Here is a 25,737-nt window from a genome sequence, read left to right as displayed (position 1 = left end):
TACAACAAAAGGGCGGGGAGTCTCTGGGTGCTGTTTCTGTTGTTACAGAGTATTGCTTTGAATCTCTCTCTGTGTGAGTAGTTGTTGTTACAAAGAATTGCTTTGAGAACAGACTCTGACTTAGAATGTACTAACACAATTAGCAGCTTGCAAGTTTCACACAGAGAGGGAGAGAAACAGTACCAAAAACCAAGAGACCTCTTAATTAGTAATACCCTGGAATTTAAACTATGGGGAATCAAACTCATTTGTGATTTTAATACAGAACTTCTTTAATATGATCCAACAGTTGTCCCTGTCACCTTGGTCTGATATTACCTGTAGCATACAAATGACAGATGTATCATTAAATTTAAAGATGTTTATCAATTTGTCTGTGAAAATTCTTTGACTTGTTTACGGGGGATCAGATTAGACTTGGAGATTGAATAAAGAGCCAACCATTGATTTATAAGTAGGCTTGGCAGAATTTAAGTTTTATTTTTTCTAATTTTGATGGATAATATTAACATTAACTTTAAAGCAGGTTTTTTAGGTTTTCACCTATTTAAATTTTCACAGTTGTGAGTAATTAATGACAATAGAGATGGAGTTTCAAAAAGTTAAAGCTTTATAACTACTAAAACACAAAATGTCAACATCACATCAAAATATACACAGTAAATATACTTAAATCAATCTCTAAGAAGTTGTCAAGAAGTACTTTTTTTACTTTGCCTATCTGTAAATTTAGATTATAGATGAATTTTTTTGTCTGATGTGAGTGTATGGTGAAAATCTATGTTTACTGATAAAAATCAAATTCCTCCAAGCCTATATAGAAGTCTTTTTCTGTGCAAGGAAAGCTATATTGATTCATATTTGGTTGTTGATGCAGTCCCAGTGGTACAAGCAATGATTGCAAGTGATTAGAACATCTGCCCTTGGAATTGACTATTTGTCTGTATTCTGACACATACTGGATAAAATCAGACATGTTTCTTGCCCCATTGGTATATAATTCACTCTCCATCCGCATGCAATATTTCTCTATGATGCTTAACCTTATGACCACGCGAGATCGTTCTTTAAAAGCTCTGAAGAGCATATTGCATTAAGCTGACATTAAAAGGCAATGTAAAATTTCTTCTTCGCTCTTACATCACTGTGTGATTATATTCATGCTGAATTTGTCGCCAAGTTTGTAGTTGCAATCAGTCCCTCTTTTGCTGAATTGATCAATGATTAAATTATCAGAGGTTTGGGTTTTGTTTAACTGCATTTTACTCAACTAACAATGTATTGTTGCCTCTAGATGTTTTTATTTTCTACATTTTATCTGTAAAATATCAGAGGAAAATACATTCTCTTGTCATTAATGCTTCCCTGGTTGTTACCACAGTTAAAGGATTTAGAGCTAAATCTTCCCCTTTGTGGGTTTTATTGTGTTGTCTCAAGTCCCCCTGGGTTGGGCATAACGGTCAGCATGGAGGTGGCCTGCTTCTGGGCTGGGGGAAGATTTTTTATGCTCCCTCCTCTTCTACTTACTTCAGGTTTCCTGAATTCAACCAGCTAGAAATGAAACAACCATTTATGGGACTGGCTGAGTAAAGGGCAAGCAAGGCACAAAAAAGCCAATTTTCAGTTCATTGAATTATCACAGTGAAATTTTTAATTCTTTGGTGGACGATCAAGGAATTCCACAGATGTGTGAGGATTGTGCCACAGAATCAAAATTCAACAATTATAGAATGCATATACCAGGAGGACAAGTGGAGGAGGAGAGTACGAAGAAGGAGCAGCACAACAGTGGTATCTAAGTTAGGATTATTTCTAAGATATCAGAGAAGAAAACTCTAGGGGTTTGGGTACTTTTTAGTTTTCCCCTTTCTAATGGTTCAAATTCTGTTGTTTTTCTTTTTCCTCTTCCCTCTTTTTCCTTCTGGGGTTTATTTTAATTTTTCTCTGTACACTTCTGTCTTGCCCACCTTTTTGCTCACAACAACAAAAAGCTTTTATAGTTAATTAGATGCACTCACTGGTAGAATAATTTTAGAAAACAGTATGTAGGTGTCTTGGACCTATTTTCCCCAATGTATATTATAACAGTATTTTTTAGATTTTTCCTAGTTGTTCCTGTGTGAACTCTCTATTAACTCTTGCCTTTCCACTGTCTTTTCCCTGTTTTGCCAGTGATCTGTGGGTTCATAGAAGGGCTTGTCTCCATGACCAAGTTGCATCAGTATAATTTAAATTGGCTTTTAAACCAATATGGTTAAACTGGGGCAAAAGGCTCTGTGGAGACTCTTCTTTTGGTATAAGAATGACTTATTTTGGTTTAGGTACACCTGTTCCTTAATTGTCTTGAGCCAAACCAAAATAAGCTACCCTTAAACCAAAATATGTGTCTCTAAAATTAAATGGCACCCTCATTTATACTACTGCAAGTTTTTCACATAGTCAAGCCGTAAGTAACATTCATGTTGAAATTAGCAGGGGTAAAATATATTACCTGACCTTTAACTTCACCTCTTCTATGATGTACACACCATAGTTTTTTCTTTTCTAGGTAAAAATTCTTTACTTGAATCTAAAAAGTCAGGGGAAAAAATATTTCCAGTGGCTGCAAGGAAAACTATATTGATTCATATTTTGGTTTAGCAAAAGGTTTGGAAAATATTTTTCCAATTGCTAAATTATGGGCATAAACCCAGGACCAATTTAAGGTCTTCATTGTATTCATATATATTTGTAACTTGTTTAGTGTGAGCCTACTCCTATTGAAATCAATGGCAAAATTCGTATAGGATAGGCCCTATATATGTGCATAATTTTCTGGAGCTGATCCTGTTCTCATATGCATTAAAGAAGGTCCTACTCATCTGAATTCTACTATTCATTCTTACAAACCCAAGCATTACTCTTGGGCTAGGAGGTCTAAAAATGGCATCTAAATTTACATGCACAATTTGCATCTTTAGTCATGCATTTGCAAGTGCAAGCAGGACTTTTTTAGTGCAAAAATCAAATGGGTTGCCATCTGATTTGCGTGCATTCAAATGTTATTATTTACATGTGTGAAATGTCTGCACTAATTTGGAGGTTAGGAGACTAAGTCTCCTTTTAAAATATAAGACTTTAAGTATTTGAGTTCTGTTACTTGGATTCATAGAGACTCTTTATTTGCACTGTTTCAGGATAAAGCAGGAATGGGACTTTGCACTAGAGTGCAGAAAGAAAGGCATTCCACAATCTGCATACCTAAAGAATGGTTTCGTAGATACCACTGAGAAGCTCTTGGATAAAATTGCAAAGAACTCTCAGCTCTGTAAGAAGAGTACTTTGTCAGATGAAACAAAGAAAGAAAGAAGCAAGTTTATTTTTCAACTTTCTGGAGAGCAATGGACGGTAAACTTAATCTGAGCCTTTTTCTGTAGTATTTGGCTGATTAGGATGACACATTTATTTATTTATTTATTTATTTTACTAACAAAACATTTTATGCCAAAGCCTGACATTCTAGTCCATTCTGAGTAGTTTTTTACTGCATTAGAAGTCACAATAATATTACCTTCCTTTCTTGCTATAAGTTAATAACATTTTTAGTTTTAAAATATGTTGATCATTAGTTCTGCACTGATGTGTGTAGTGTAGTCCTCTGGAAAGCTTGGTAGTAAACCATCATAATACAATGGGATTGTTCCCTAGTTCCACCTATTCAGAAAAGAAGATGGCAGTAACAGTATCCGCTTACGTTGGCTTGTCAATTACTTTTAAAATACCCAAAAGTTTGCTTGCATTCCTTGATGGTTCAGAGACAAATTTTGTTCTGCATTTGTTTAAAACAAAATCATAAGTAGAACTTACCAGTCATGGAGTGGTAGAAATAACACTTGGCATTGCTCTTCATGATACTTCAGTTTAGAAGTGAGATCAGGAGTCCACTTCCTCAACTGATGCCAGTCAGTTAGTAGTGGAGTTGGTTTCTAGAGAGATAAAAGTGTACTAAAGCATGTCCTATTTTCACAATCATAGATATTTCTTTAGGTGTGTATTATGAGAAAAAGGGGGAAATCATAAAGCTTCCCAGAGAGTAGCTTTTGTCTGCCTAGCTATTTAACTAGGGGCATGTCTATACTACTGCAGCAAGAGCTGCACAGCTACAGTGTAGATTGAGCTTGAAACTGTGGAATTCCTACAGAAATGAAGGACCATCACCTTCAGCTATAAGAGCAAGGCCATGCTTCTTTGACCTTGCCTTCTGTGATATAAACATATAGTAGCATCTACAGTTAAAAAGCCTCAAACAAACCCTAATAAAACAAAGCACTTCACTGCACCCACTATTCTCTCCCTGGGGAGAGCATGAAAGAAAGAGTTAACCATAATTGGCAGATGTTAGTCATAATGTAATGCACTACTGGAAGGTGCTCAACTATTAAGTTGATGAGGGTGTTAGAAGAATATGTATCGATTAGTTTCTGGAACCACAGTTTGGGGTGAAGTGTAGATTTCCGGTTCTCAGCTAGAGCTAACCCAGCAGCAAACAGTAAGTAATGAGTAGTGCTGGGACAGTGGATCTAGTGGATCTAGTGGATTGGTCTACAAAACCTTTTCCAAGTAGTGTCATTTGAATCTTCCAGGTTAGTGAGGTGTCCATTTATATGGAAATATGTCCATCCAGGAATTAGCTATTATAGGGTGTACTCACCATATAGGAAGGAAAACTTCTATGCCACTATAACATCAGAATTTATGCAGCCGATACATAACAGTCGTCCCAGATAAAATATTTTATATTGGGTTTCCACACGAGCTGTGGAAACTGAAAGAACTTTATTGGATTTAAAAATAGATTTCCAAGCAGTATTAGTGATACCGAAATCAAAATGGTTACTCCAACCTCGGAGTATTGATGAGGAACTTATTCTGTACTCTCATCCGTTATATGATTCAGTATGTGAGTCCCTTAATATTAAATAATATTAAATAATTTAGAAATGAAATAATATTTTCAGCATTTTACAGCTCTTTATATATGTCTCCACAGTGAGTTATGTGTTTGCCATAATAAGTCAAGTTTTGTTATGTGAAATAACCACACCAGAGGGGACAAATTCTGTCTCATCATTATATCATTATTATACACCCACAGATGTTTTCTGAGATCATGAAGAACCTGCCCTGGTTAGGTAGTAGAGATGGGTCTGAGTCTTTAAAGTTTGGAACCAGCTCCAAACTTTCTCAAAACTAAGGGAGGTATTTGGATCCAGGCTGTCGGTTTGGTAGGTAGATTCTGTTCTCACTGGTGATACTTAAATAAGTGGTGGGTACCTTGGGGTATTGCCTTTAAATAGTTTTTCAAAATCGAGGCGTTTTTTGATAACATTTGTGAAAAAAAATTAATCGCAATTAATCACAGTTTTAATTGCACTGTTAAACAATAGAATACTAATTGAAATGTATTACATATTTTGGATGTTTTTCTACATTTTCATGTATATTGTATTCTGTGTTGTAATTGAAATCAAAGTGTATATTATTTTTGAGTATAAATATTTGCATTGTAAAAATGATAAACAAAAGAAATAGTATTTTTCAATTCACCTCATACAAGTACCTTAGTGAAATCTCTTTGTCATGAAAGTGCAACTTACAAACGTTGATTTTTTTTTGTTATATAACTGCACTCCAAACAAAACAATGTAAAACTTTGGAGCCTACAAGTCCATTCAGTCCTACTTCTTGTTCAGCCAATCGCTCAGACAAACAAGTTTGTTTACATTTCAGGAGATAATTCTGCCCTCTTCTTATTTACAATATCACCAGAAAGTAAGAACAGGCATTTTCATGGCACTTTTGTAGTGGGCATTGCAAGGTATTTATGTGCCAGATATGCTAAATATTCATATGCCCCTTCATGCTTCGGCCACCATTCCAGAGGGCATGCTTCCATGCTGATGATGCTCTTAAACAAAATAATGCATTAATTAAATTTGTGACTGAACTCCTTGGGGGAGAATTGTATGTCCCTTCTCTGTTTTACCCGCATTCTGCCATCTATTTCATGTTATAGCAGTCTCGGATGATGACCCAGCACACGTTCATTTTAAGAACACTTTCATTGCAGATTTGACAAAACGCAAAGAAGGTATTAATGTGAGATTTCTAAAGATAGCTACAGCACTTGACCCAAGGTTTAAGAATCTGAAGTGCCTTCCAAAATCTGAGGCCTGGTCTACACTATGAGTTTATGTTGGATTTAGCAGCATTAAATTGAATTAACCCTGCACCCATCCACACAATGAAGCCATTTTTTCGACATAAAGGGCTCTTAAAACTGATTTCTGTACTCCTCCCCAACGAGGGGATTAGCGCTGAAATCGACATCGCCGTTTCAAATTAAGGTTAGTGAGGACGCAATTTGAAGGTATTGGCCCCTGGGAGCTATCCTATAGTGCACCATTGTGACCGCTCTGGACAGCACTCTGAACTCAGATGCGCTGGCCAAGTGTACAGGAAAAGCCCCAGGAACTTTTGAATCACATTTCCTGTTTGGCCAGGCGAGCTCATCAGCACAGGTGATCATGCAGAGCTCATCAGCACAGGTAACCATGCAGTTCCAGAATCGAAAAAGAGCTCCAGCATGGACCCAACGGGAGGTAGTGGGTCTGATCGCTGTATAGGGAGAGGAATCCATGCTATCAGAACTACGTTCCAAAAGACGAAATGCCAAAACATTTCCAAAAATCTCCAAGGCCATGACAGACAGAGGCTACAGCAGGGATGCAACACAGTGCCGCGTGAAATTTAAGGAGCTCAGACAATGTACCAGAAAACCAAAGAATCAAACCAGACTCTCCAGGACAGAGCCCCAGACATGCCGCTTCCACGCTGAGCTGCATGCAATTCTAGGGGGGGGCCACCACCACTACCCCACCCTGTCCGTGGACTCCGATGATGGGGTACTCTCCGTCATGCCTGAGGATTTTGTGGACGGGGAAGATGAGGAGGAGGAGGAGGAACTTGAGGAGAGCACACAGCACACCGTTGTCCCCGACAGATGGGATCTTTTTACCACCCTGACTGAAATACCCTCCCAACCCAAGCAAGCCAGAGAAGGGACCTCTGATGAGTGTACTTTTTAAAATATAATACATGTTATAAAAGCAAGCGTTTTTTAATGATTAAGTAGCCCTGAGGACTTGGGATTCATTCGTGGCCAGTACAGCAACTGGAAAAGTCTGTTAACATGTCTGGGGATGGAGCGGAAATTCTCCAGGGACATCTCCATGAAGCTCTCCTGGAGGTACTCTAAAAGCCTTTGCAGAAGGTTTCTGGGGAGAGCCGCCTTATTCCGTCCTCCATGGTAGGACACTTTACCACTCCATGCTGATAGCAAGTAATCTGGTATCATTGCATGACAAAGCCTGGCAGTGTATGGTCCCGGTGTTTGCTGGCATTCAAGCAACATCCGTTCTTTATCTCTCTGTGTTATCCTCAGGAGAGTGATGTCGTTCATGGTAACCTGGTTGAAATCGGGGAATTTAATTAAGGGGACATTCAGAGGTGGCCGTTCCTAGTGGGCTGTTTGCCTGTGGCTGAAAAGAAATCCTCCCCACAGTTAGCCATGCGGTGGGAGTGGGAGGGCATTGGTGCTGAGCTGTTCGCGTTTGGCTAGCAGCAATCTTCCCTGATACCAGCCACGCGGTGGGGTAAGGGGTAAAGCGACCATCCCAGAGAATTGGATGTTGGGGGGAGGTTAGTTTGGTTTCTGCTGCTGCACGTTAACAGGAAAACCATAGCACTAAATGGCCAACTCAACGTGCTTTGCTTGGTATGGGAGAAGAGGGCGCTGCTGTTATGAAGGTTGCAGAAGCCAAAAGACTATGGCTTACCATGGCTGCCTGCAAGCCGAATTCTGTTGCTCGGCACTGCGTATGTGATCTCTAACACCAAAGCCGCAGGGACTCAATATAAGATACAAAATGCGACCTTGTACCAAAATCACATGTGCTATGTAATGTGAATAGTGTTGTTCACCGTGAAAGAGTATAGCCATTGTTCTGTAAAATGTATCTTTTTAAATACTTCACTCCCTTTTTTCCTCCAGCAGCTGCAAATGTTTCAAGCCTCCCTCCTCCATCCCAAAGGCTATCTCAGATAAGGTGGTGAAAAAACCGCACACACGATCAAATGTTCTCTGAGCTCATGCAGTCATCCGGCACTGACAGAGCTCAGCAGAATGTGTGGAGGGACACAATAGCAGAGTACAGGAAAGCGGCCGATGAACATGAGGAGAGGTGGCGGCAGGAAGATCAGAGGAGGCATGATGCAATGCTGGGGCTACTGCGGGATCAAATGGACATGCTCCGGTGTCTGGTGGAGGTTCATGAACGGCAGCAGGATCACAGACTGCCGCTGCAGCCCCTGCTTAACTGCCCTCCCTCCTCCCCAAGTTCCATAGCCTCCTCACCCAGACGCCCAAGAATGCAGGGAGGGCTTGGCTCCGGGCACTCAACCACTCCATCTCAGTGGACAGCCCAAGCAACAGAAGGCTGTCATTCGACAAGTTTTGAAGTGGCCTTTTTCTTCCCTCCTTCCCCCGCACCTGGGCTACCTTGTGAGTTATCTCTCTATTTTTATAATCAATTAATAAAGAATACATGTTTTTTAAATGATAGTGACTTTATTTCCTTTGCAAGCAAGCTGTGATAGAAGGGGAGAGGGCGGGTGGCTTACAGGGAATTTAGAGGCAACCAAGGGGGTGGGTTTTCATCAAGGAGAAACAAACAGAAGTGTCACACAGTACCCTGGCCAGTCATGAAACTGGTTTTCAAAGCTTCTCTGATGTGCAGTGCTTTCTGCTGTGCTCTTCTAACCACCCTGGTGTCTGGCTGTGCGTATTCAGCAGCCAGACGATTTGCCTCAACCTCCCACCCTGCCATAAACGTCTCCCCCTTACTCTCACAGAGATTGTGGAGCACACAGCAAACAGCAATAACAATGGGAATATTGGTTTCGCTGAGGTCTGAGCGAGTCAGTAAACTGCACCAGCGACCTTTAAACGTCCAAATGCACACTCTACCACCATTCTGCACTTGCCCAGCCTATAGTTGAACAGCTCCTTACTACTGTCCAGGGTGCCTGTGTACGGCTTCATGAGTGAGGCTGGGTCCCCAAGGAGACCTACAGGCATTTCAACATCCCCAACAGTTATTTTCTGGTCTGGGAAGTAAATTCCTTCCTGCAGCCATTTAAACAGACCAGAATTCCTGAAGACGCAAGCGTCATGAACCTTTCCCGGCCATCCCACGTTGACGTTGGTGAAACGTCCCTTGATTACCTACTGACTGGTAGCTGTCTGGCATTGCAAGTTTCCACAGGGCTATTGCCACTCACTTGTGAACTGTGAGGGCTGCTCTCATCTTGGTATTCTTGCGCTTCAGGGCAGGGGAAAGCAACAAAGTTCCATGAAAGTACCCTTACGCATGCGAAAGTTTCAGAGCCACTGGGAATCATCCCAAACCTGCAACACTATGCGGTCCCACCACTCTGTGCTTTTTTCCCGGGCCCAGAATCGGCATTCTATGGCATGAGACTGCCCCATTAACACCAGGATCTCCAAATTGCCAAGGACTGCGGTTTAGGGAAATCTGTGTTCATGTCCTCATCAGCGCACTACCATCGCCTCCTCTCCTGGATTTTCAGGTGCTGGTTCTGCATAAACTACACATTAATGCGCGAGGTGTTTACAATGGTCATAACTGCTGCAGGCATGAGCATGAGCTGAATGGGCTCCATGCTTGCCATGCTATGGCGTCTGCTCAGGCAATTCAGGGAAAAGGGCACAAAATGACTGTCTGCTGTTGCTTTCATGGAGGGAGGGAGGGTTGACTGACTACATTTACCCATAATCACCCGTGACAAATTTTTGGCCCCATCAGGCATTGGGAGCTCAGCCCAGATTTCCAGTGAGCAGTGGGGACTGTGGGAACTGTGGGATAGCTACCCACAGTGCACTGCTCGGAATGTCGACACTTGCCACGGTACTGTGGACGCACACCGCCGAATTAATGTGCTTAGTGTGGACGCATGCACTCGACTTTAAACAATCTGTTCCCAAAAATCGACTTCTGTAAAATTGGAATACTTTTGTAGTGTAGACATGGCCTGAGAGGGATGAGGTGTGGAGCATGCTTTCAGAAATCTTAAAAGAACAACACTCCAATGCGGAAACTACAGAACCCGAACCACCAAAAAAGAAAATAAACCTTCTGCTGGTGGCATCTGACTCAGATAATGAAAATGAACATGTGTCAGTCTGCACTGCTTTGGATTGTTATCGAGCAGAACCCGTCATCAGCATGGATGCATGTCCCCTGGAATGGTGGTTGAAGCATGAAGGGACATATGAATCTTTAGCACCTCTGGCACGTAAATATCTTGCGATGCTGGCTACAACAGTGCTATGAGAACGCCTGTTCTCACTTTCAGGTGACACTGTAAACAAGAAGTGGGCAGCATTATCTCCTGCAAATGTAAACAAACTTGTTTGTCTGAGCAATTGGCTGAACAAGAAGTAGGACTGAGTGGACTTGCAGGCTCTAAAATTTTACATTGTTTTATTTTTAAATGCAGGGTTTTTTGTACATAATTCTACATTTGTAAGTTCAGCTTTCACGGTAAAGAGATTGCACTACAGTACTTGTATTAGGTGAACTGAAAAATACTATTTATTTAGTTTTTTTACAGTGAAAATACTTGTAATCAAAAATAAATATAAAGTGAGCACTGAACACTTTGTATCCTGTGTTGTAATTGAAATCAATATATTTGAAAACATCAAAAAATACTTAAATAAATGGTATTCTATTATTGTTTAACAGTTGTGATTAATCGTGATTAATTTTTTTAATCGCTTGAGAGCCCTACTTGACACTAATATAGCAATCATTAGTTCTTAATGAAAGATAAGTAAAATTTTCTAAGCCTTTCAGATTGATTCTGGACAATGGAATAAATCACTAAATTTTATTTATTCATTCACAAAGTTATGAAGGAGTCAGATGGCTGGGATCTGTGTCTGAGATAGCAGAGTAAAGCCCAGCATATTGGATCAGTCTATCTCTAACAAAGAAAAAGGTTTTGCATGATTATCTTTTTACTTACGGAGAATATTCAGGATGAAATCCTGGCCTCAGTAAAGCTGATGGGAATTTTGCCATGTGACTCCAGTAGGACCAGGATTTCACCCTCAGAGCTCACTTTGGTGAATTAGGAATAACAGATGTTAGGAGAATTTGTACAAGATGGAAAGAAATGGCAGACCAGTGAAGGACAGCAATAGAGCTAGATCACAGCAGAGCCAGGGAACAAAGAAGTGTAATGTACTTTCTCTCTGCCACCACTCTTCCCAACTTCCATGCAGCAGCTACCTGAACCTTACCTCTGGGGTGGGAGGAGAGCATGCCAAAGACTGTCCCTCACAAGCAAGTGGGAATGATGTGGATGAGGAGAGGAGTATGCACCAGCCAGTGGGGGAAGAGAAGTACTTTGGCTTTGGTAAAGGGATAATGCAACGTCCGTCTAACCCTCAGGCCAAAGAGGAGCTCTGGAGGAACTGTGACTAAATGGAGTGTCTCAAATCTTTCTAGCTACTTATATGGCCCTCATTACCATCCTATCTGAGCACCTCACAGTCTTTATCTTCACAACACCCCAGTGAGGTAAGGAAGTGCTGTTATCTCCATTTTACAGATGGGAAACTGAGACACAGAAAGGCTAAGTGACTTGCCCAACGTCACACAAGTCATATGTTGTAGAGAAGGCCTTTAAACCTGCATCTTGTAAATCCTAGGTTAGCCCCTTACCTTCTGTGCCACCCAGCCACTTCCTTCTGAGAGCTCCTCCTTGGCTGGTACAAGTATGTGTTACCCCATAAGTTGAAGCTTCAAGTTAAATCTCAGTTTAGCTCGTAATGGTGGGGAAAATCAAGAATGAGATGAAAGAAGAGCAGTAATGGTTTGAACCTTTATAATTTATTTATTTATAATAGATGTAAAAATAAGTACTGCACATTTGGAGGGGTTGGGGGGAAGGAAGGGGGGTTAATCTTCCACAAGACTTTAGAAAGATTTCTCATTACCAGCCTTGAGGCAATTCAGGCACTTTATTTTTTAACTGCCATAAACTGACAAATATAGAAGATGGATCAAAATATGGTATATACCTCATGGGCAAATGAAGCAAAAAATGAAACAATCCATATCAAAAAGAGAAGAGGAAAAAGAATTACATATAGACTCAATGTCTGCAGATTTACATATATATATATATGAAGTAATGGAATTAGAACTAGCATTAAATTATTCTTTAAAAAAAAATCCCAATGGTCAACATTTGAATGTCTGTTTCAATGTACTGCTAATCAAGTTAAGATGAATGATTTAGCTGTACATAAGTAGCACTATTACTGGGGCTTAATTAAGAGGAACCTATTAAAATATATCACCTTATTAATATTTTTGGGGAAACTAACAAATTTAAAGAAACACTGAGGTTTCTGATCTTAAAAACAAGTTAAAATTGTGGCCTTCGCAGTTAAAGTTGCCTTTGTAATGTAAAATTCTAAAAGAACAAAACCAAACCCAGACACAAAGATTTAAAGGGAGTAAAGGTGGAAACTATGAAAACTCATTTTATGAGGCAGAATTACTGCTGCAGAGCTGGTAATGGCGCCTCAGCTAGATTATTTATTTCAGATGTTACCACTGCAGAATGATATAAAACCTAGCAGTAAGACTGCTAGATGATATGCTACTTTACAAAAATAGGGTCTAAAATTACCTAGTTTTCATCTTTATCAGCTGATTTCTATCTGACCCAAGTTTAGGGCATTTGTTGCATAATTCAAACCATGAAAAGTTGGTCAGAATTGAAAACCAATTAACTAAAACAATTTAGTATGAATTCAAAGGCTTAAAAAACCTGCACTCCTCATCATTCAAAATGCCTGAAACACATCGGTTAAACTGAATGGAGTTTTGAAAATGACCCCAGTAGCAAATTCTTTGCCAAGTATTTGAAATAATTCTAGAAATTGGCAAGGCAAAAATTGCTTCTAATTTATGAGCTGTTTAAAGACACTATTTCCATGCTTCCTGGAGCCAAAAGAAAGATTTGGGGGTGACATTTTCAAAAGCGCTTAGGAATCCTATTTCAGAAAGTGAAAATCAATGGGATTTGGGCTCCTAAGTGCCCAGGTCACTTTACGAAAATGGGATTTAGACTTCCCAGTCACTTAGACACGTCTGAAAATTTTACCCATGATTTTGACCCAGGGTTGCTATGTTGCTGTATGACCAAGTTAAAAAGAGTTTGCACTCTTCGGTCCCAGTGGGTATGTCTACATAGCAATTAGAGACCCACAGCTGGCCTGTGCCAGCTGACTCTGGCTGCGGGGCTCTTTATTGTGGTGTAGATGTTGGGGCTCGGGCTAGTGCCCGAATTCTCACTCTTCCCCTCGCAGGGTCCTAGAGCCCAAGCTTCAGCCTGAGCCCAAAAGTCTACACTGCAATTACACAGCCCCTTAGCCTGATACCTGCAAGCCCGAGTCAGCTGCCATGGTCCAGCCACAGGGTTTTAATTGCAGTGTAGACATACCCTATATTCCTTCTCAGCAGGAGACAAATTTGGAAACATTGATAAATGCTAAAAGGCAGATCTGAAAGGACCAGACTATTCTGGACCTGATTCAACAAAATACTTAAGTCAATAAGACTTAAGCATATGTTTTATTAAAGAAGCACGAGGTTACTCATGTTCTGATAGATAAGCATGTGCTTATGGCATTTGCTGAATTTGTGGCCTCTATGACTAAACTTATTTGAGTTCAAGACTGAAGAAACCCAACATTCAAACTAGCATGAGAACATTAAATATTTTTATAGTGAAAAGTAAGGGAGAGACTTGCTATGCTTAAATTCTGAGGCATATAGGAATGCAAACTTTTGCACAGAAGTGAATGTTTAATTCTACAGTTTAGTGAGACCAAAGTTGTCAAATCATGGTGCCTAACGTTAGATGCCTCATTGTGTAAATAACGGCTTGTCAATATAACGGTGATGTAATGCACTCTATGGAGGTGTGATTACTAAAGCAAACTAATGTGTTGTACATTAATTGATCCATGCAGACTCAGCTGAAACACATCCATTCTTTTTCCGTTGTTCGTGAATAAAGTCTTAGGGAGTTGCTTTGTGAATAAGTCCACTGCTTTTGCCCTTTCTCCAAGACAAATTGAATATTCATACAGTGGGTTTGTTGAGAATACCCACATTCTTATTTAGGCAACACTCACAGTCAACAACCATCAACATATGCAGAAATAAATATTCCCTCCCTCTCCTTCCCCAGTCTAAGGTCATCACCTTCACTGACTTCTCATCTCAGGCATTGGCACCCTGACAGCAGGATTGTCTGGCTATGTAGGCTCCCTCCTCAGGTCCTACGCTACTAGCACTCCCAGCTATCTTCGAGACACCACTGACTTCCTGAGGAAACTACAATCCATCGGTGATCTTCCTGAAAACACCATCCTAGCCACTATGGATGTAGGAGCCCTCTACACTAACATTCCACACAAAGATGGACTACAAGCCATCAGGAACTGTATCCCCGATAATGTCACGGCAAACCTGGTGGCTGAACTTTGTGACTTTGTCCTCACCCATAACTATTTCACATTTGGGGACAATGTATACCTTCAAATCAGCGGCACTGCTATGGGTACCCGCATGGCCACACCGTATGCCAATATTTTTATGGCTGACTTAGAACAAACTTCCTCAGCTCTCGTCCCCTAATGCCCCTACTCTACTTGCGCTACATTGATGACATCTTCAACATCTGGACTTATGGAAAAGAAGCCCTTGAGGAATTCCACCATGATTTCAACAATTTCCATCCCACCGTCAACCTCAGCCTGGACCAGTCCACACAGGAGATCCACTTCCTGGACACTATGGTGCTAATAAGCGATGGTCACATAAACACCACCCTATACCAGAAACCTACTGACTGCTATGCCTACCTACATGCCTCCAGCTTTCATCTGGACCACACCACACGATCCATTGTCTACAGCCAAGCTCTACAATACAACCGCATTTGCTCCAACCCCTCAGACAGAGACAAACACCTACAAGATCTCTATCAAGCATTCTTACAACTACAATACCCACCTGCTGAAGTGAAGAAACAGATTGACAGAGCCAGAAGAGTACCCAGAAGTTACCTACTTCAGGACCCAACAAAGAAAATAACAGAACACCACTAGCCATCACCTTCAGCCCCCAGCTAAACCTCTCCAATGCATCTTCAAGAATCTACAACCTATCCTGAGCTGTAGCTCACGAAAGCTTATGCTCAAATAAATTTGTTAGTCTCTAAGGTGCCACAAGTCCTCCTTTTCTTTTTGTGGATACAGACTAACACGGCTGCTACTCTGAAACCTATCCTGAAGGACGACCCATCACTCTCACAGATCTTGGGAGACAGGCCCGTCCTTGCTTACAGAAAGCCCCCCAACCTGAAGGAAATATTCACCAGCAACTGCACACCACACAACAGAACTACTAACCCGGGAACCTATCCTTGCAACAAAGCCCATTGCCAACTGTGTCCACATATCTATTCAGGGAACACCATCATAGGGCCTAATCACATCAGCCACACTATCAGAGGCTCGTTCTCCTGCACATCTACCAATGTGATATATGCTGTCATGTGCCAGCAATGCCTCTCTGCCATGTACATTGGACAAACTGGACAGTCTCTACGTAAAAGAATAAATGGACACAAATCAGACGTCAAGAATTATAACATTCAAAAACCAGTCGGAGAACGCTTCAATCTCTTTGGTCATTCGATTACAGACCTAAAAGTGGCAATTCTTCAACAAAAAACCTTCAAAAACAGACTCCAGTGAGAGAATGCTGAATTGGTAATAGCTCACCTTACCTGATCACTCTAGTTACAGTGTGTATGGTAACACCCATTGTTTCGTGTATTCTGTGTATATGAATCTGCCCACTGTATTTTCCACTGAATGCATCCGATGAAGTGAGCTGTAGCTCATGAAAGCTTACGATCAAATAAATTGCTTAGTCTCTAAGGTGCCACAAGTACTCCTTTTCTTTTTGCGGATACAGACTCACACGGCTGCTACTCTGAAACCTGACTTCTCATAGTGACTTTGGTCACTCCTGTATCCTGGGTTGTTGGATCATATTAAAGAAGTTCTGTATTAGAATCACAAATGAGTTTGATTCCCCATAGTTTAAATTCCAGGGTATTACTAATTAAGAGGTCTCTTGGTTTTTGGTACTGTTTCTCTCCCTCTATGTGTGAAACTTGCAAGCTGCTAATTGTGTTAGTACATTCTAAGACAGAGTCTGTTCTCAAAACAATTCACAGAGAGAGAGAGACTCAAAGCAATACTCTAACAACAGAAACAGCACCCAGAAACTCCCCGCCCTTTTGTTGTATTAACAATTGTATTAAAATAGAGATAGAGGATGTATGTGGATGGATGCTTGGTGTGGATAATAACTAAATGATCAGGGAGGTGCCAGCCTAAGAATCCAGTGTCCATCGGCTGAAGAAGGCGTCAAGTGGAAATAACCAGAGGACCCCCGGAGGGCAGACTGGAATCCACCCAACAGCCTCAAGAATGGGAGAACCAAAGAACAAGATAACATCTTGGAGCCGTCAGGAATGTGCTATCTGCTGATTGATTCAGCAACAGCATGATGCAGCAATTCCCATAGACTGGCACAGGAAGAAATTCCTATAAAAATAGACTCTAAAAAGTCAGAACTTTGGGGTCTGATTCTGCAAACCAACTTCCAGGAGCATCAGATGAGCATCTGACAAGGCCCTGCTCCCTCCTCATGTCCAGGCCACCTGGCCAGTGGCTTGGCATGAGCAACTCTAAGGCTGGTAACTATGATAACAACTTTGCAGAACCTGTGTGTGTGTGTGTATGAGTGAATGTGTGAATAAATATGAGATTGAATGGAATGTTATAGCTATAACTAACTGCTTACTATGATAACAACCTTGCAGAACCTGTGTGTGTGTGTGTGTGTATGAATGAATGTGTGAATAAAGATGAGATTGAATGGAATGTTACAGCTGTAACTAACTGCTTACTATGATTCTTTCTGTATTCACAATAAATGTGGTATTTTGCCTTTTTCCCTTTAATAAGATCCTGCTGGTTTTTATTTTATTGGTACAACAGGGTGAGTCCTGGCCTTCTCTACTTGTGGGGAAGTCCTTGGTTTGTCAAGTCACACTCCCTGCCTTGCTGGTTATGGTAGCACTTAAGCCTTCCAGAAGAAGGTTCTGTTGAATTCCAACAAGTGAGCCTAATTTTGCCATCAGTTTTCTACATAGAGAAGTCTAATTGAAGTCACTGGGAGTTGTGTGTGTATACTAAAAGGCAAAAATCTGACCTAGTGGCTTTGGATGGTGATCTGTCTGCACTCCTTTGAAGTCCGTTCAACACCTTTGTTTTTAACTTCTTTGCAAAGACAATATCTATTATCCTGTTGCAATAAATTGGAAATGATGTGCACTATGCACTGTAGCCCTATTGACCAAATACACTTTAAAAAAGTACCTGGATAGGATGGTTGAAAATGATCACTGGGAGGACAGGACCCACAGTTCAGACTGTCTGTTGTATACCAATTTAGGTAGCAATGAGCAGTGGCAATGCTCCTCCTAGAAGGCAAACTCCTGGAAGGGATGTTAACAAAGTACCATCCTACCCCAAGAGAACCAAGGGAAATTAAGAGGATAGATGTTAGCCTGGCTTTAATTCAGAAATATGGAAAAATAAAACACTAGCCAAATGCTTTTGATCTATGTAATCTCATTTAATTACAGGAATTTCCAGATTCATTGGAAGAACAGACACATCTGAAAGAATGGCATATCTACAAAACACAGATACAAACCATTCCAGCCTACATTGCCTTGTTTCAAGAGCTGAAAGTATTGGAGTTATCAAATAACCAGATCACACATCTTCCAGTTGAAATTGGTATGTAGATTTGGATTTTGGTATTTAATTTTGTGGTTAAATGTGCAAATGCATGGTGGTCAATTGGCATGAAGCTCCTTCTTATAAATATAGACCGACCCAGTCCCAAAATCTGTTCTCTCTACTGTTTTCAGCAAATAGTTATGTCTGGATGTTTACTGTTTTTCTGATACTTTATATGTACTGAATCATGTATGATATTTTGCAGTCAAACCTGGCCAAAATATAAGAGAGAATGACACTCACCCATTGTTAAGTTGTTAGGCAGTGACTTTGGTTTCTATGGTGCATTGTTTGTTTTTAAGTTCTACTTAAGAATGGACAGCATTTTATGGCCCATTGTTAGGTTATCAACAATGAGAGCAACATCACAGAACACCAGCCTGAAACACACAAGTTAAAGTGCACGCGCGCACACACACACAAAATAAATAAAATAAAAATTCAGATACTGGCAATGGGGAAACCCACAACATATAATTTTGGATAAAACGCCTTTTTTTAATCCATCCATTTCACCTCAATAGTGAAGGGGTCTTAAAAAAAAGGGCTATTTCCAATCCAGGCAACCAGGGGTTTTGCTCAAGACAGAATTTAATTCTTAACTCATATAGTCTGGCTTTTATTACTTTTAAGTTTAAACAAATGCTCATACTATTTGGCCTTTTAGTGGTTTACAGTGGTCTCTCAAAATTGTATTTTGTTTTTGAAAGATTCTACCAGTGTGAGAGAGCTTTGTTATACTTAAAATGAGGAACATTGCTGGAACTGGTACTATCAAAGCAGAAGAAACCCTCTGTGCAGTTACAAACCACACTAACACAGTAAGGCTGTAGCCCTACTCTAGGGCTTAGGCCAGGCAGAGAGATTTGAGTCTGCTATTGCTACCTACTCTTCTGGCCATAGAGACTCATGCTTTGAGATCGAGAGGTCCCCGGTCCATGCCCTGCAGATGATCCAACTGGGGTGTCAGTATATATATAGCTATATACAATGCCAGTATATTCATTCAAGTAAAGGAGAAACAAGATTTAAAAAATGAAACCTCCCTCTTTTCAATTATCTGTCCCAGAATCTTATGCAATCTTTGCTGGAAACACTGCAGCAGAGCTGTAGCGCCGTCACGGCAGTTACTCTGTCTCCCAAGAATTCTTCTATTGACCTAGCGCTGACTACGCCGGGAGTTAGGTCGGCTTAGCCATTTTGCTCAGGGGTGTGGATTTTTCACCCCTCTGAGCAATGAAGCTTGTCAACATAACTTTTTAGTGGAGACCTGGCCTTAGCTTTTATTTCTATTTCTTTTAGTTAGAGACTTGGTACTTGGAGTTCACTGCCAAATTTGGCTTCCCCAGCTGGTAGATTAACACTGATACTTTTGATTTATTTATTTATTTACATTGTATTTTATATAGATAATTGCCCACTGACATAAAAAAATATTTTATAGGGGCATTCCGGTGGCTAAATAGTATAACAAATCATAAACAAGACATAAGGAGGAGATTACTAACATAAAATAAAAACTCACAGTCTGGCTGTTTTATCTGTACTTTAACCTTAAAACTGACATAGGCCAGTGGGCTTAATTGGCGGAAATATTCCACAAGCGGCAGTAGGAAATAGGGGGAAAAATGATTCCAAAATTAGATTCTATGTGAGGTACCATGAAAAAAATGGTGAACCATAGTTGTCTTAAATTAACTAAAGACAGGACTGCCTAGACTATTGTATGCCATATTAAAAAATTACCACTGCTTAACCATTTGAAGCAGGTAAAGGCCATTAGAGTTTCTTCAGTCTGTGGTGATACTGGATATTAACAAAGAAGTCAGTCCTGCACATCAAAGCTGATTAAGAAAAGTAATAATATTTGTTTCAAGGAATAAAGACATAAAAGCAGGTATTACTGGCATGACCTGTTCTCTACAGAAGGATGATTTTGAAGCCATTCAAGACCTACTTTGGTAAATGAGGATTAAAAGTTTCAGATTTGTTTGCTACCAACCAATTATCTTTTTTTAAAAAATCCATTCATTGGACTAAATTTTGCCTTCAATGATTTTCATGCAATTCCCACTGAAAGAATTATTTTGGAGAAGTTCTATGACGTGTGTTACACAGGAAGTCAGACTAGATGATCACAATGATTCCTTCTGGCCTTGAAATCTATGAATAGCAGCTGCAGTTTCTCTGCTCTATGCGTGAAATTCAGCCCTGTGTGTAGGGACTGTGTGGGGTGTATAATTACCAATTAAGTTCTGTTTTGTGTTTTTTCAGCGGTGCTTAGCTTTGTGTGGTCTCACTGCATAATGTTGAATTTTGAAGGTTTGGGGCCCTACTATGCCAGTGTGAGGTCCTCCACACCACATAAGCCCTGTGCTGAGGGGGACTGTCTGCACAGCACACAAGAGGGGTGTCTGCACAACCCTTACCTGCAGTGGAAAAGTCTACAGGTCAACTGTGCATAGGTTGGTCTTGAAGGCCGTGATAATGGATGGGCTGTGGGTCCCAGCAATCCAGATCTTGTGGTGTAATTGTCTGTGACATAAGGGCCTGATCTAAAGCCCATTAAAGTAAATGGGAGTATCTGGATCCCTTTGTATCAGGTGCCTCATGAGAAGAGGCTGCTGCTGCTATTTCAAGATATAAACTAGAATACCAGCTAAGGGGGAGGATTTCATCTCCCTAATAACTTTGCAATCTACCTGTTAGAACCTGATTACTCAGGTTTTATGCAAGTGGAAAACTTTAAGCACAAGTCTTTCCATGCAAACCTCTGTGCATGTTGGCAGGTATAAACAGAAAAATGCCCTTGACAGCTGACTTCCTAAGGTGAGCCAGGCTGGCAGAGGGTCACTCCTGCAGACCTTGTAAACTAGATGGGATGGAGATTTGGGGGGATATCTAGCCAAATTTTCACATTACAGATTTTTTTGTTTCAAGAAAATGCCCAAGAAATTCTATACACAAAGCTGTATTTTGCTTTTTAAATAAAACAATTGTAGGATATTGTGTTGCATTATTTTAAAAGTACTATGTGGTCATATAATTAGAGTGTCTTTATCGGAACGGAGTTAAGATTGTGTGTTCAACCTTAACTTTGGCATTGCCTGATTTTAACTGTGAAATCTTGATATTCTCTCTAATATAGACTTTTTTTGTTTGTTTGTTTTTTTGGGGAGGGGGCGGGATGGAACATGTAATCAATTAGTTCAAGTCTAATCTAGAAAATGTACTTTAGTCTAAAAAGGCAGCTTGGCTTTTAAAATTTCTTTGACTATATAACATGCTGGCTGAGACATCAGTTTTGAAACCACATAAGCGTGATCTTAATACCCATTGACTTAATGGGATGTACGTACACTCTTAATCTCTTTGCTGAAGCAGGGCCTGAATGTGTTTACCCCGCTCTAATGGCTAGTTTGCTACCACCTAGCAGAGCTGTTCCTTCAGCTCAAGTGGTGGAGAGTTGTGTTTGAATTGAGCTTTGGTATTGAAAGTCCTGGCTTCAATCCCTGCTGATGGATAACCCCTGGTAGGAGTTGTTCTTAGGGAAACAACTACTTCTTGCACCATTGAGCTGTTAAAAATAGCTCTCAGTGACATTATTCCCTGTTGTTTATTCTGTTCCTTTGACAAACATTCCATCACTTGGTAGTAAGTTTAAAAAGGAAGAGAAAACTTCCATTAAAGTGGCAGTTAAATTGATCATGCTGTTGATGATATGTGAATTATAGACTTGTAATTCACAAATTATCATCTCCCTTAAACATACCCAATCTTGTAGAAATCAGGGTGGTTTTTTTTTCCATTTCAGGTTGAGTAATCATGGGTACTGTATTTGCATAGATAATACCCAGTTTGGCAATATTAACTCTAGCATTATAAGAACATAAAAACTTGTTAAATCAGGGGTATTTTTAGAATTAAATTAAATGGTAGCAAAATAACTGCTAGCAAGTATCAAGGTATCTTCATTAGGTTGGACTTAAGCCTCCTTGATGCTGCAACTTCAAGTTTGCTGTTTTATGCTCCTGTTGCAACCCTGGGAAACTTATGAACCATGGTGAATACTCTATACTCTGTTCGTAGCTTCATGATAATTCACAGTACAGAATGAAACATGCTGCTACAGGGATGGCTTTAGAGAATTGTTTACAATGTTCCCTTTTGATTGTAAATGCTTTGGCTTTTAAGTAAACTTTGCATATGGAACTCCACATTGGAATTCACTATGAACGTGATCCAAAGTCCACTGAAGCCAATGGAAAGACATCTGTTAGCTTCAATGATGAGACCACGTGACTCTGTCTAAACTAGACTTTTATAGACATGTACCATGAATCCAGTTGCACAAAACTCTGAGTGGGAAAAAAATAACAAATTACATTTTAAAATTGATTTTGAAATACCTAAAATTCTCAGTGTGCTATCTCAGTGAGCTTCCAGAATTAAGCTGGGAACTCAACCCCCCCTTTCCAATGTTATATAGTCCAGAGGAGGTACAGGATAGCAGATCTTAACTTTTTCACATGTTCAGTACTGAATATTGTCCAGAGGAGGGTAACATTTGAAGAAAAACTCCATTTGGGGGAAGGTGGAAACATTTCTCTGGCAGGTTGACTTTTTAAAAAGTGGCAGTTGTTTGCAGCTGCTCACAGGTTTGGAATATTATAATAAATACTGGGAGACACGGATTTATGGACAGAGGGGAAGTGAGGTTATCATAAGATGATTTTTCCCATGGCTGTCTTCTCCACACATGTGTTATATTCTATCTTATCTGTCTGTCTAATCTATCTTTTAATTTGCTTAAGATATCAAGAAGGTGAATAATACACTAAAATGTAAAAAACCAAACAAATAAACCCCCTCTGCTTTCTGGACAACAAGGGACTTTGCCAAGGTCAATTAAAATAAATAAATAAAAATGTGCTTAATTACTTCCAAGGGCTTCAGATAGTGGCACTGTATAAATCAGAGCTCCCACTGTGAATTCTGACATGCACACTCCTCTTTATATAAACTCTCTTTGCTAAAAAAATTGTATCTATTGATTTATCTTTTGGTTTTATGCTACCTCCTATCACTGTAGTATCTCAGAACCACAGATAAAATAAACTGGCAAAAGAAATATCCCCTGGTGGACGTACCTGGCTCTACTCTCCTTTTAAATAATAGGAAGATCTGGGTGGGGTGAGTGTAGAAAAGCTTTATCAAATAGAAAGAACTTGCTGCATTTCTTAAAGGTGATTAGGCTCCGGATTCCTCTGACCTTCTCCAGATGTTAATCTGACAGCTAGATCCCTTCCACTAAGAATGCTTTCTCCCTGGTTTCCACACACTTTGTATTGGACTTTGTGATCTCCATTATCCCAGAAGAATACAACTGTTTTGGTGATCCACAGAGAGATTAGAATTGGTATTCCATTTTATCTGTTCAGAAAAAAAAAATCATAGTCAGATAAAGTTTATATGGAGCCTTGATCCATCAAATTCCCTCCTCCCAAAACAAATAAAATCAAACCCCCACATTTGCCCTGTCCTCACCCCAAAGATTTCTTCCCACCACTCCTTGCACCGCTCTGATTCCTTGAACTTCCTCCTCAGTCCTCACAAATGGTTTCTTACTCTTAGTTCTTTTTTTCCAGGTGGAGTCTGTCTCCATCCTCCCAACCCAAATGGACTTCCTTATCTTCCCCTTCCACACATTCTGCTAGAGAGGGACTTCTAGGTTCTCTTTGACTCACTACCATATCAGGAACCCTCTGACCCTAGACCCCCTCCCGCATCCCAAAGATAATATCTCAATATGTCCATGAAAATTAGCACAATTGCAAATGGGATTGATACTGGCCTTCTGATTTTTTAAATCCAAAATTTTACATGTGGATACATAGAAACTGGACAAAGAGCAAAATTTCACTAACAAAGGTCACTTTGTTAAATAATAATGATAATTTTAAAAAACGATAGTACTTTCTGAAGCACCACCCACAACCCCAAGCATTGCCTATTTGTTATGCCACAGTCTGATGCCAAAGTAGATTATTCAAGAAATCATAATCCCTCTCTTTTTCTGGGATACTTTGATTAGCAGTGAAATAATGAACAATGTTGACATTTAAATTGTCATCAGTAAGCTATAGAGTTTATACCCCTTGAAATGAAACAAGGCTGGAATCACTGGTGTACCAGAGAGGATGAGGAAAAGAGACAATTTATCATTTAATGGACCAAAAGAAGCTCTTGTGTCCAGCTAATTTGGCTTGACTATTTCTGACCAATGCAGACACCTGCTTTGCAATTTTCTGTCGGCTTATACGGGTGGAAGAACATTGGTGAAGAATAATGTCCTTAGGTGATAAAAACTACTTTATAATTTTGTCTACTTTTACTCTCTTAGCCACCCCCTTAGAAGCTCTAATGCAGGCTTGTCTACATCTTCAAGTGGCATGGCAATCACTATTGTGCTGCTTTGCATATTAAAAATTAAAAGTTATAGGGTTTAATTACTGGGTTTAAGTTTTTAAATAATGAATTTAAAAAATCGCAATGAGAATATATGGTATCTTATGCAACAGCTGTGATGGCATAGCAGGTTCTAATTAAAAATAAAATATTCTTAGACATGAAATTGCCAGGGAAACTATGGGTTTCATTACTGCTTTAACTGCCTCTGCTTGGAAAATACAAGAAGATGTTAGCTGTTTAATGCTCTAATTTATATTTTTTATGGAATGGAAAACTCAGTGCACTAGCCTCATAAAGAGAAGTCAACCAAAAAGCTGTACCAGCCGCAAGTTTATTATTGTGGTTTTTTTTAAATTGTGAATTTATGCTTGAACACCATCTGAATGTGGTATTGACACATGTGGGGCCAAATCCTGATCAGTTCCATGCAGCCAAAAAGGGGGAGTATCCCTATAGGACTACATAAAGGGGCTGCATTTCTGGCTGATCAGTCTCACGGGTGGCTGGGTCTGGTACATAAGGTCTGGTTTTAGAGGGAAGGAGACACAAATACAGCAGGTTTCAGAGTAGCAGTCGTGTTAGTCTGTATTCGCAAAAAGAAAAGGAGTACTTGTGGCACCTTAGAGACTAACCAATTTATTTGAGCATAAGCTTTCGTATGCATCCGATGAAGTGAGCTGTAGCTCACAAAAGCTCATGCTCAAATAAACTGGTTAGTCTCTAAGGTGCCACAAGTACTCCTTTTCTTTTTACAAATACAGCAGTGCTTGTCCCCCTCATCCCGCTCAATCAGGCTGTTCCAGCAGGACAATTTTGTTAAGATTTCTCACTGTTGCTATCACCAGTTCAGCTTCACCAGTGGTAATGCTGCATCCTGCGGATCTACCCGGAGCAGGGTTAGACAACAAAGGGCTTAAAACACCAATGGTCCTCAGAAGCCTGGTGTACATTAACACTCCATCCGCCAGTGGAGCAGAAATGGTAGTAGGGATGGCGAGAAATTTTTGCAAAAATTTCCTGTCAGGGACCAAATTCTCCTCTGGTCTAAATGATTCCAACTCCTATTCACTTCAATGGGAGTTACTCCTGTTTTAAAGCCAGGAAGTAATTGGATCCATGCTGAAAGAAATCTTTCCCATCAGACTCGATGTGTTCTTCCTCCACACATC

General features: G+C 40.1%; 1 protein-coding gene across 2 annotated transcripts in view; it reads left to right on the top strand.

Annotated features, from left to right (window-relative positions):
* The window catches only part of LRRC2 (leucine rich repeat containing 2), a 109,365-nt gene that overhangs the window by 47,089 nt on the left and 36,539 nt on the right, over positions 1-25,737 (top strand). For both annotated transcript variants that reach the window (XM_037901699.2, XM_037901698.2), the window contains exons 3-4: positions 3,177-3,387; positions 17,938-18,094. In XM_037901699.2, the coding sequence (XP_037757627.1) occupies positions 3,177-3,387; positions 17,938-18,094 (368 nt within the window). The remainder of the gene's footprint in view (positions 1-3,176; positions 3,388-17,937; positions 18,095-25,737) is intronic.

Source organism: Chelonia mydas, chromosome 5 (assembly GCF_015237465.2).
Source record: "Chelonia mydas isolate rCheMyd1 chromosome 5, rCheMyd1.pri.v2, whole genome shotgun sequence".
Taxonomy (NCBI): domain Eukaryota; kingdom Metazoa; phylum Chordata; order Testudines; family Cheloniidae; genus Chelonia; species Chelonia mydas.
Note: the sequence above shows the minus strand (reverse complement) of the source record. Positions and strands in the feature narration are given on the sequence as shown.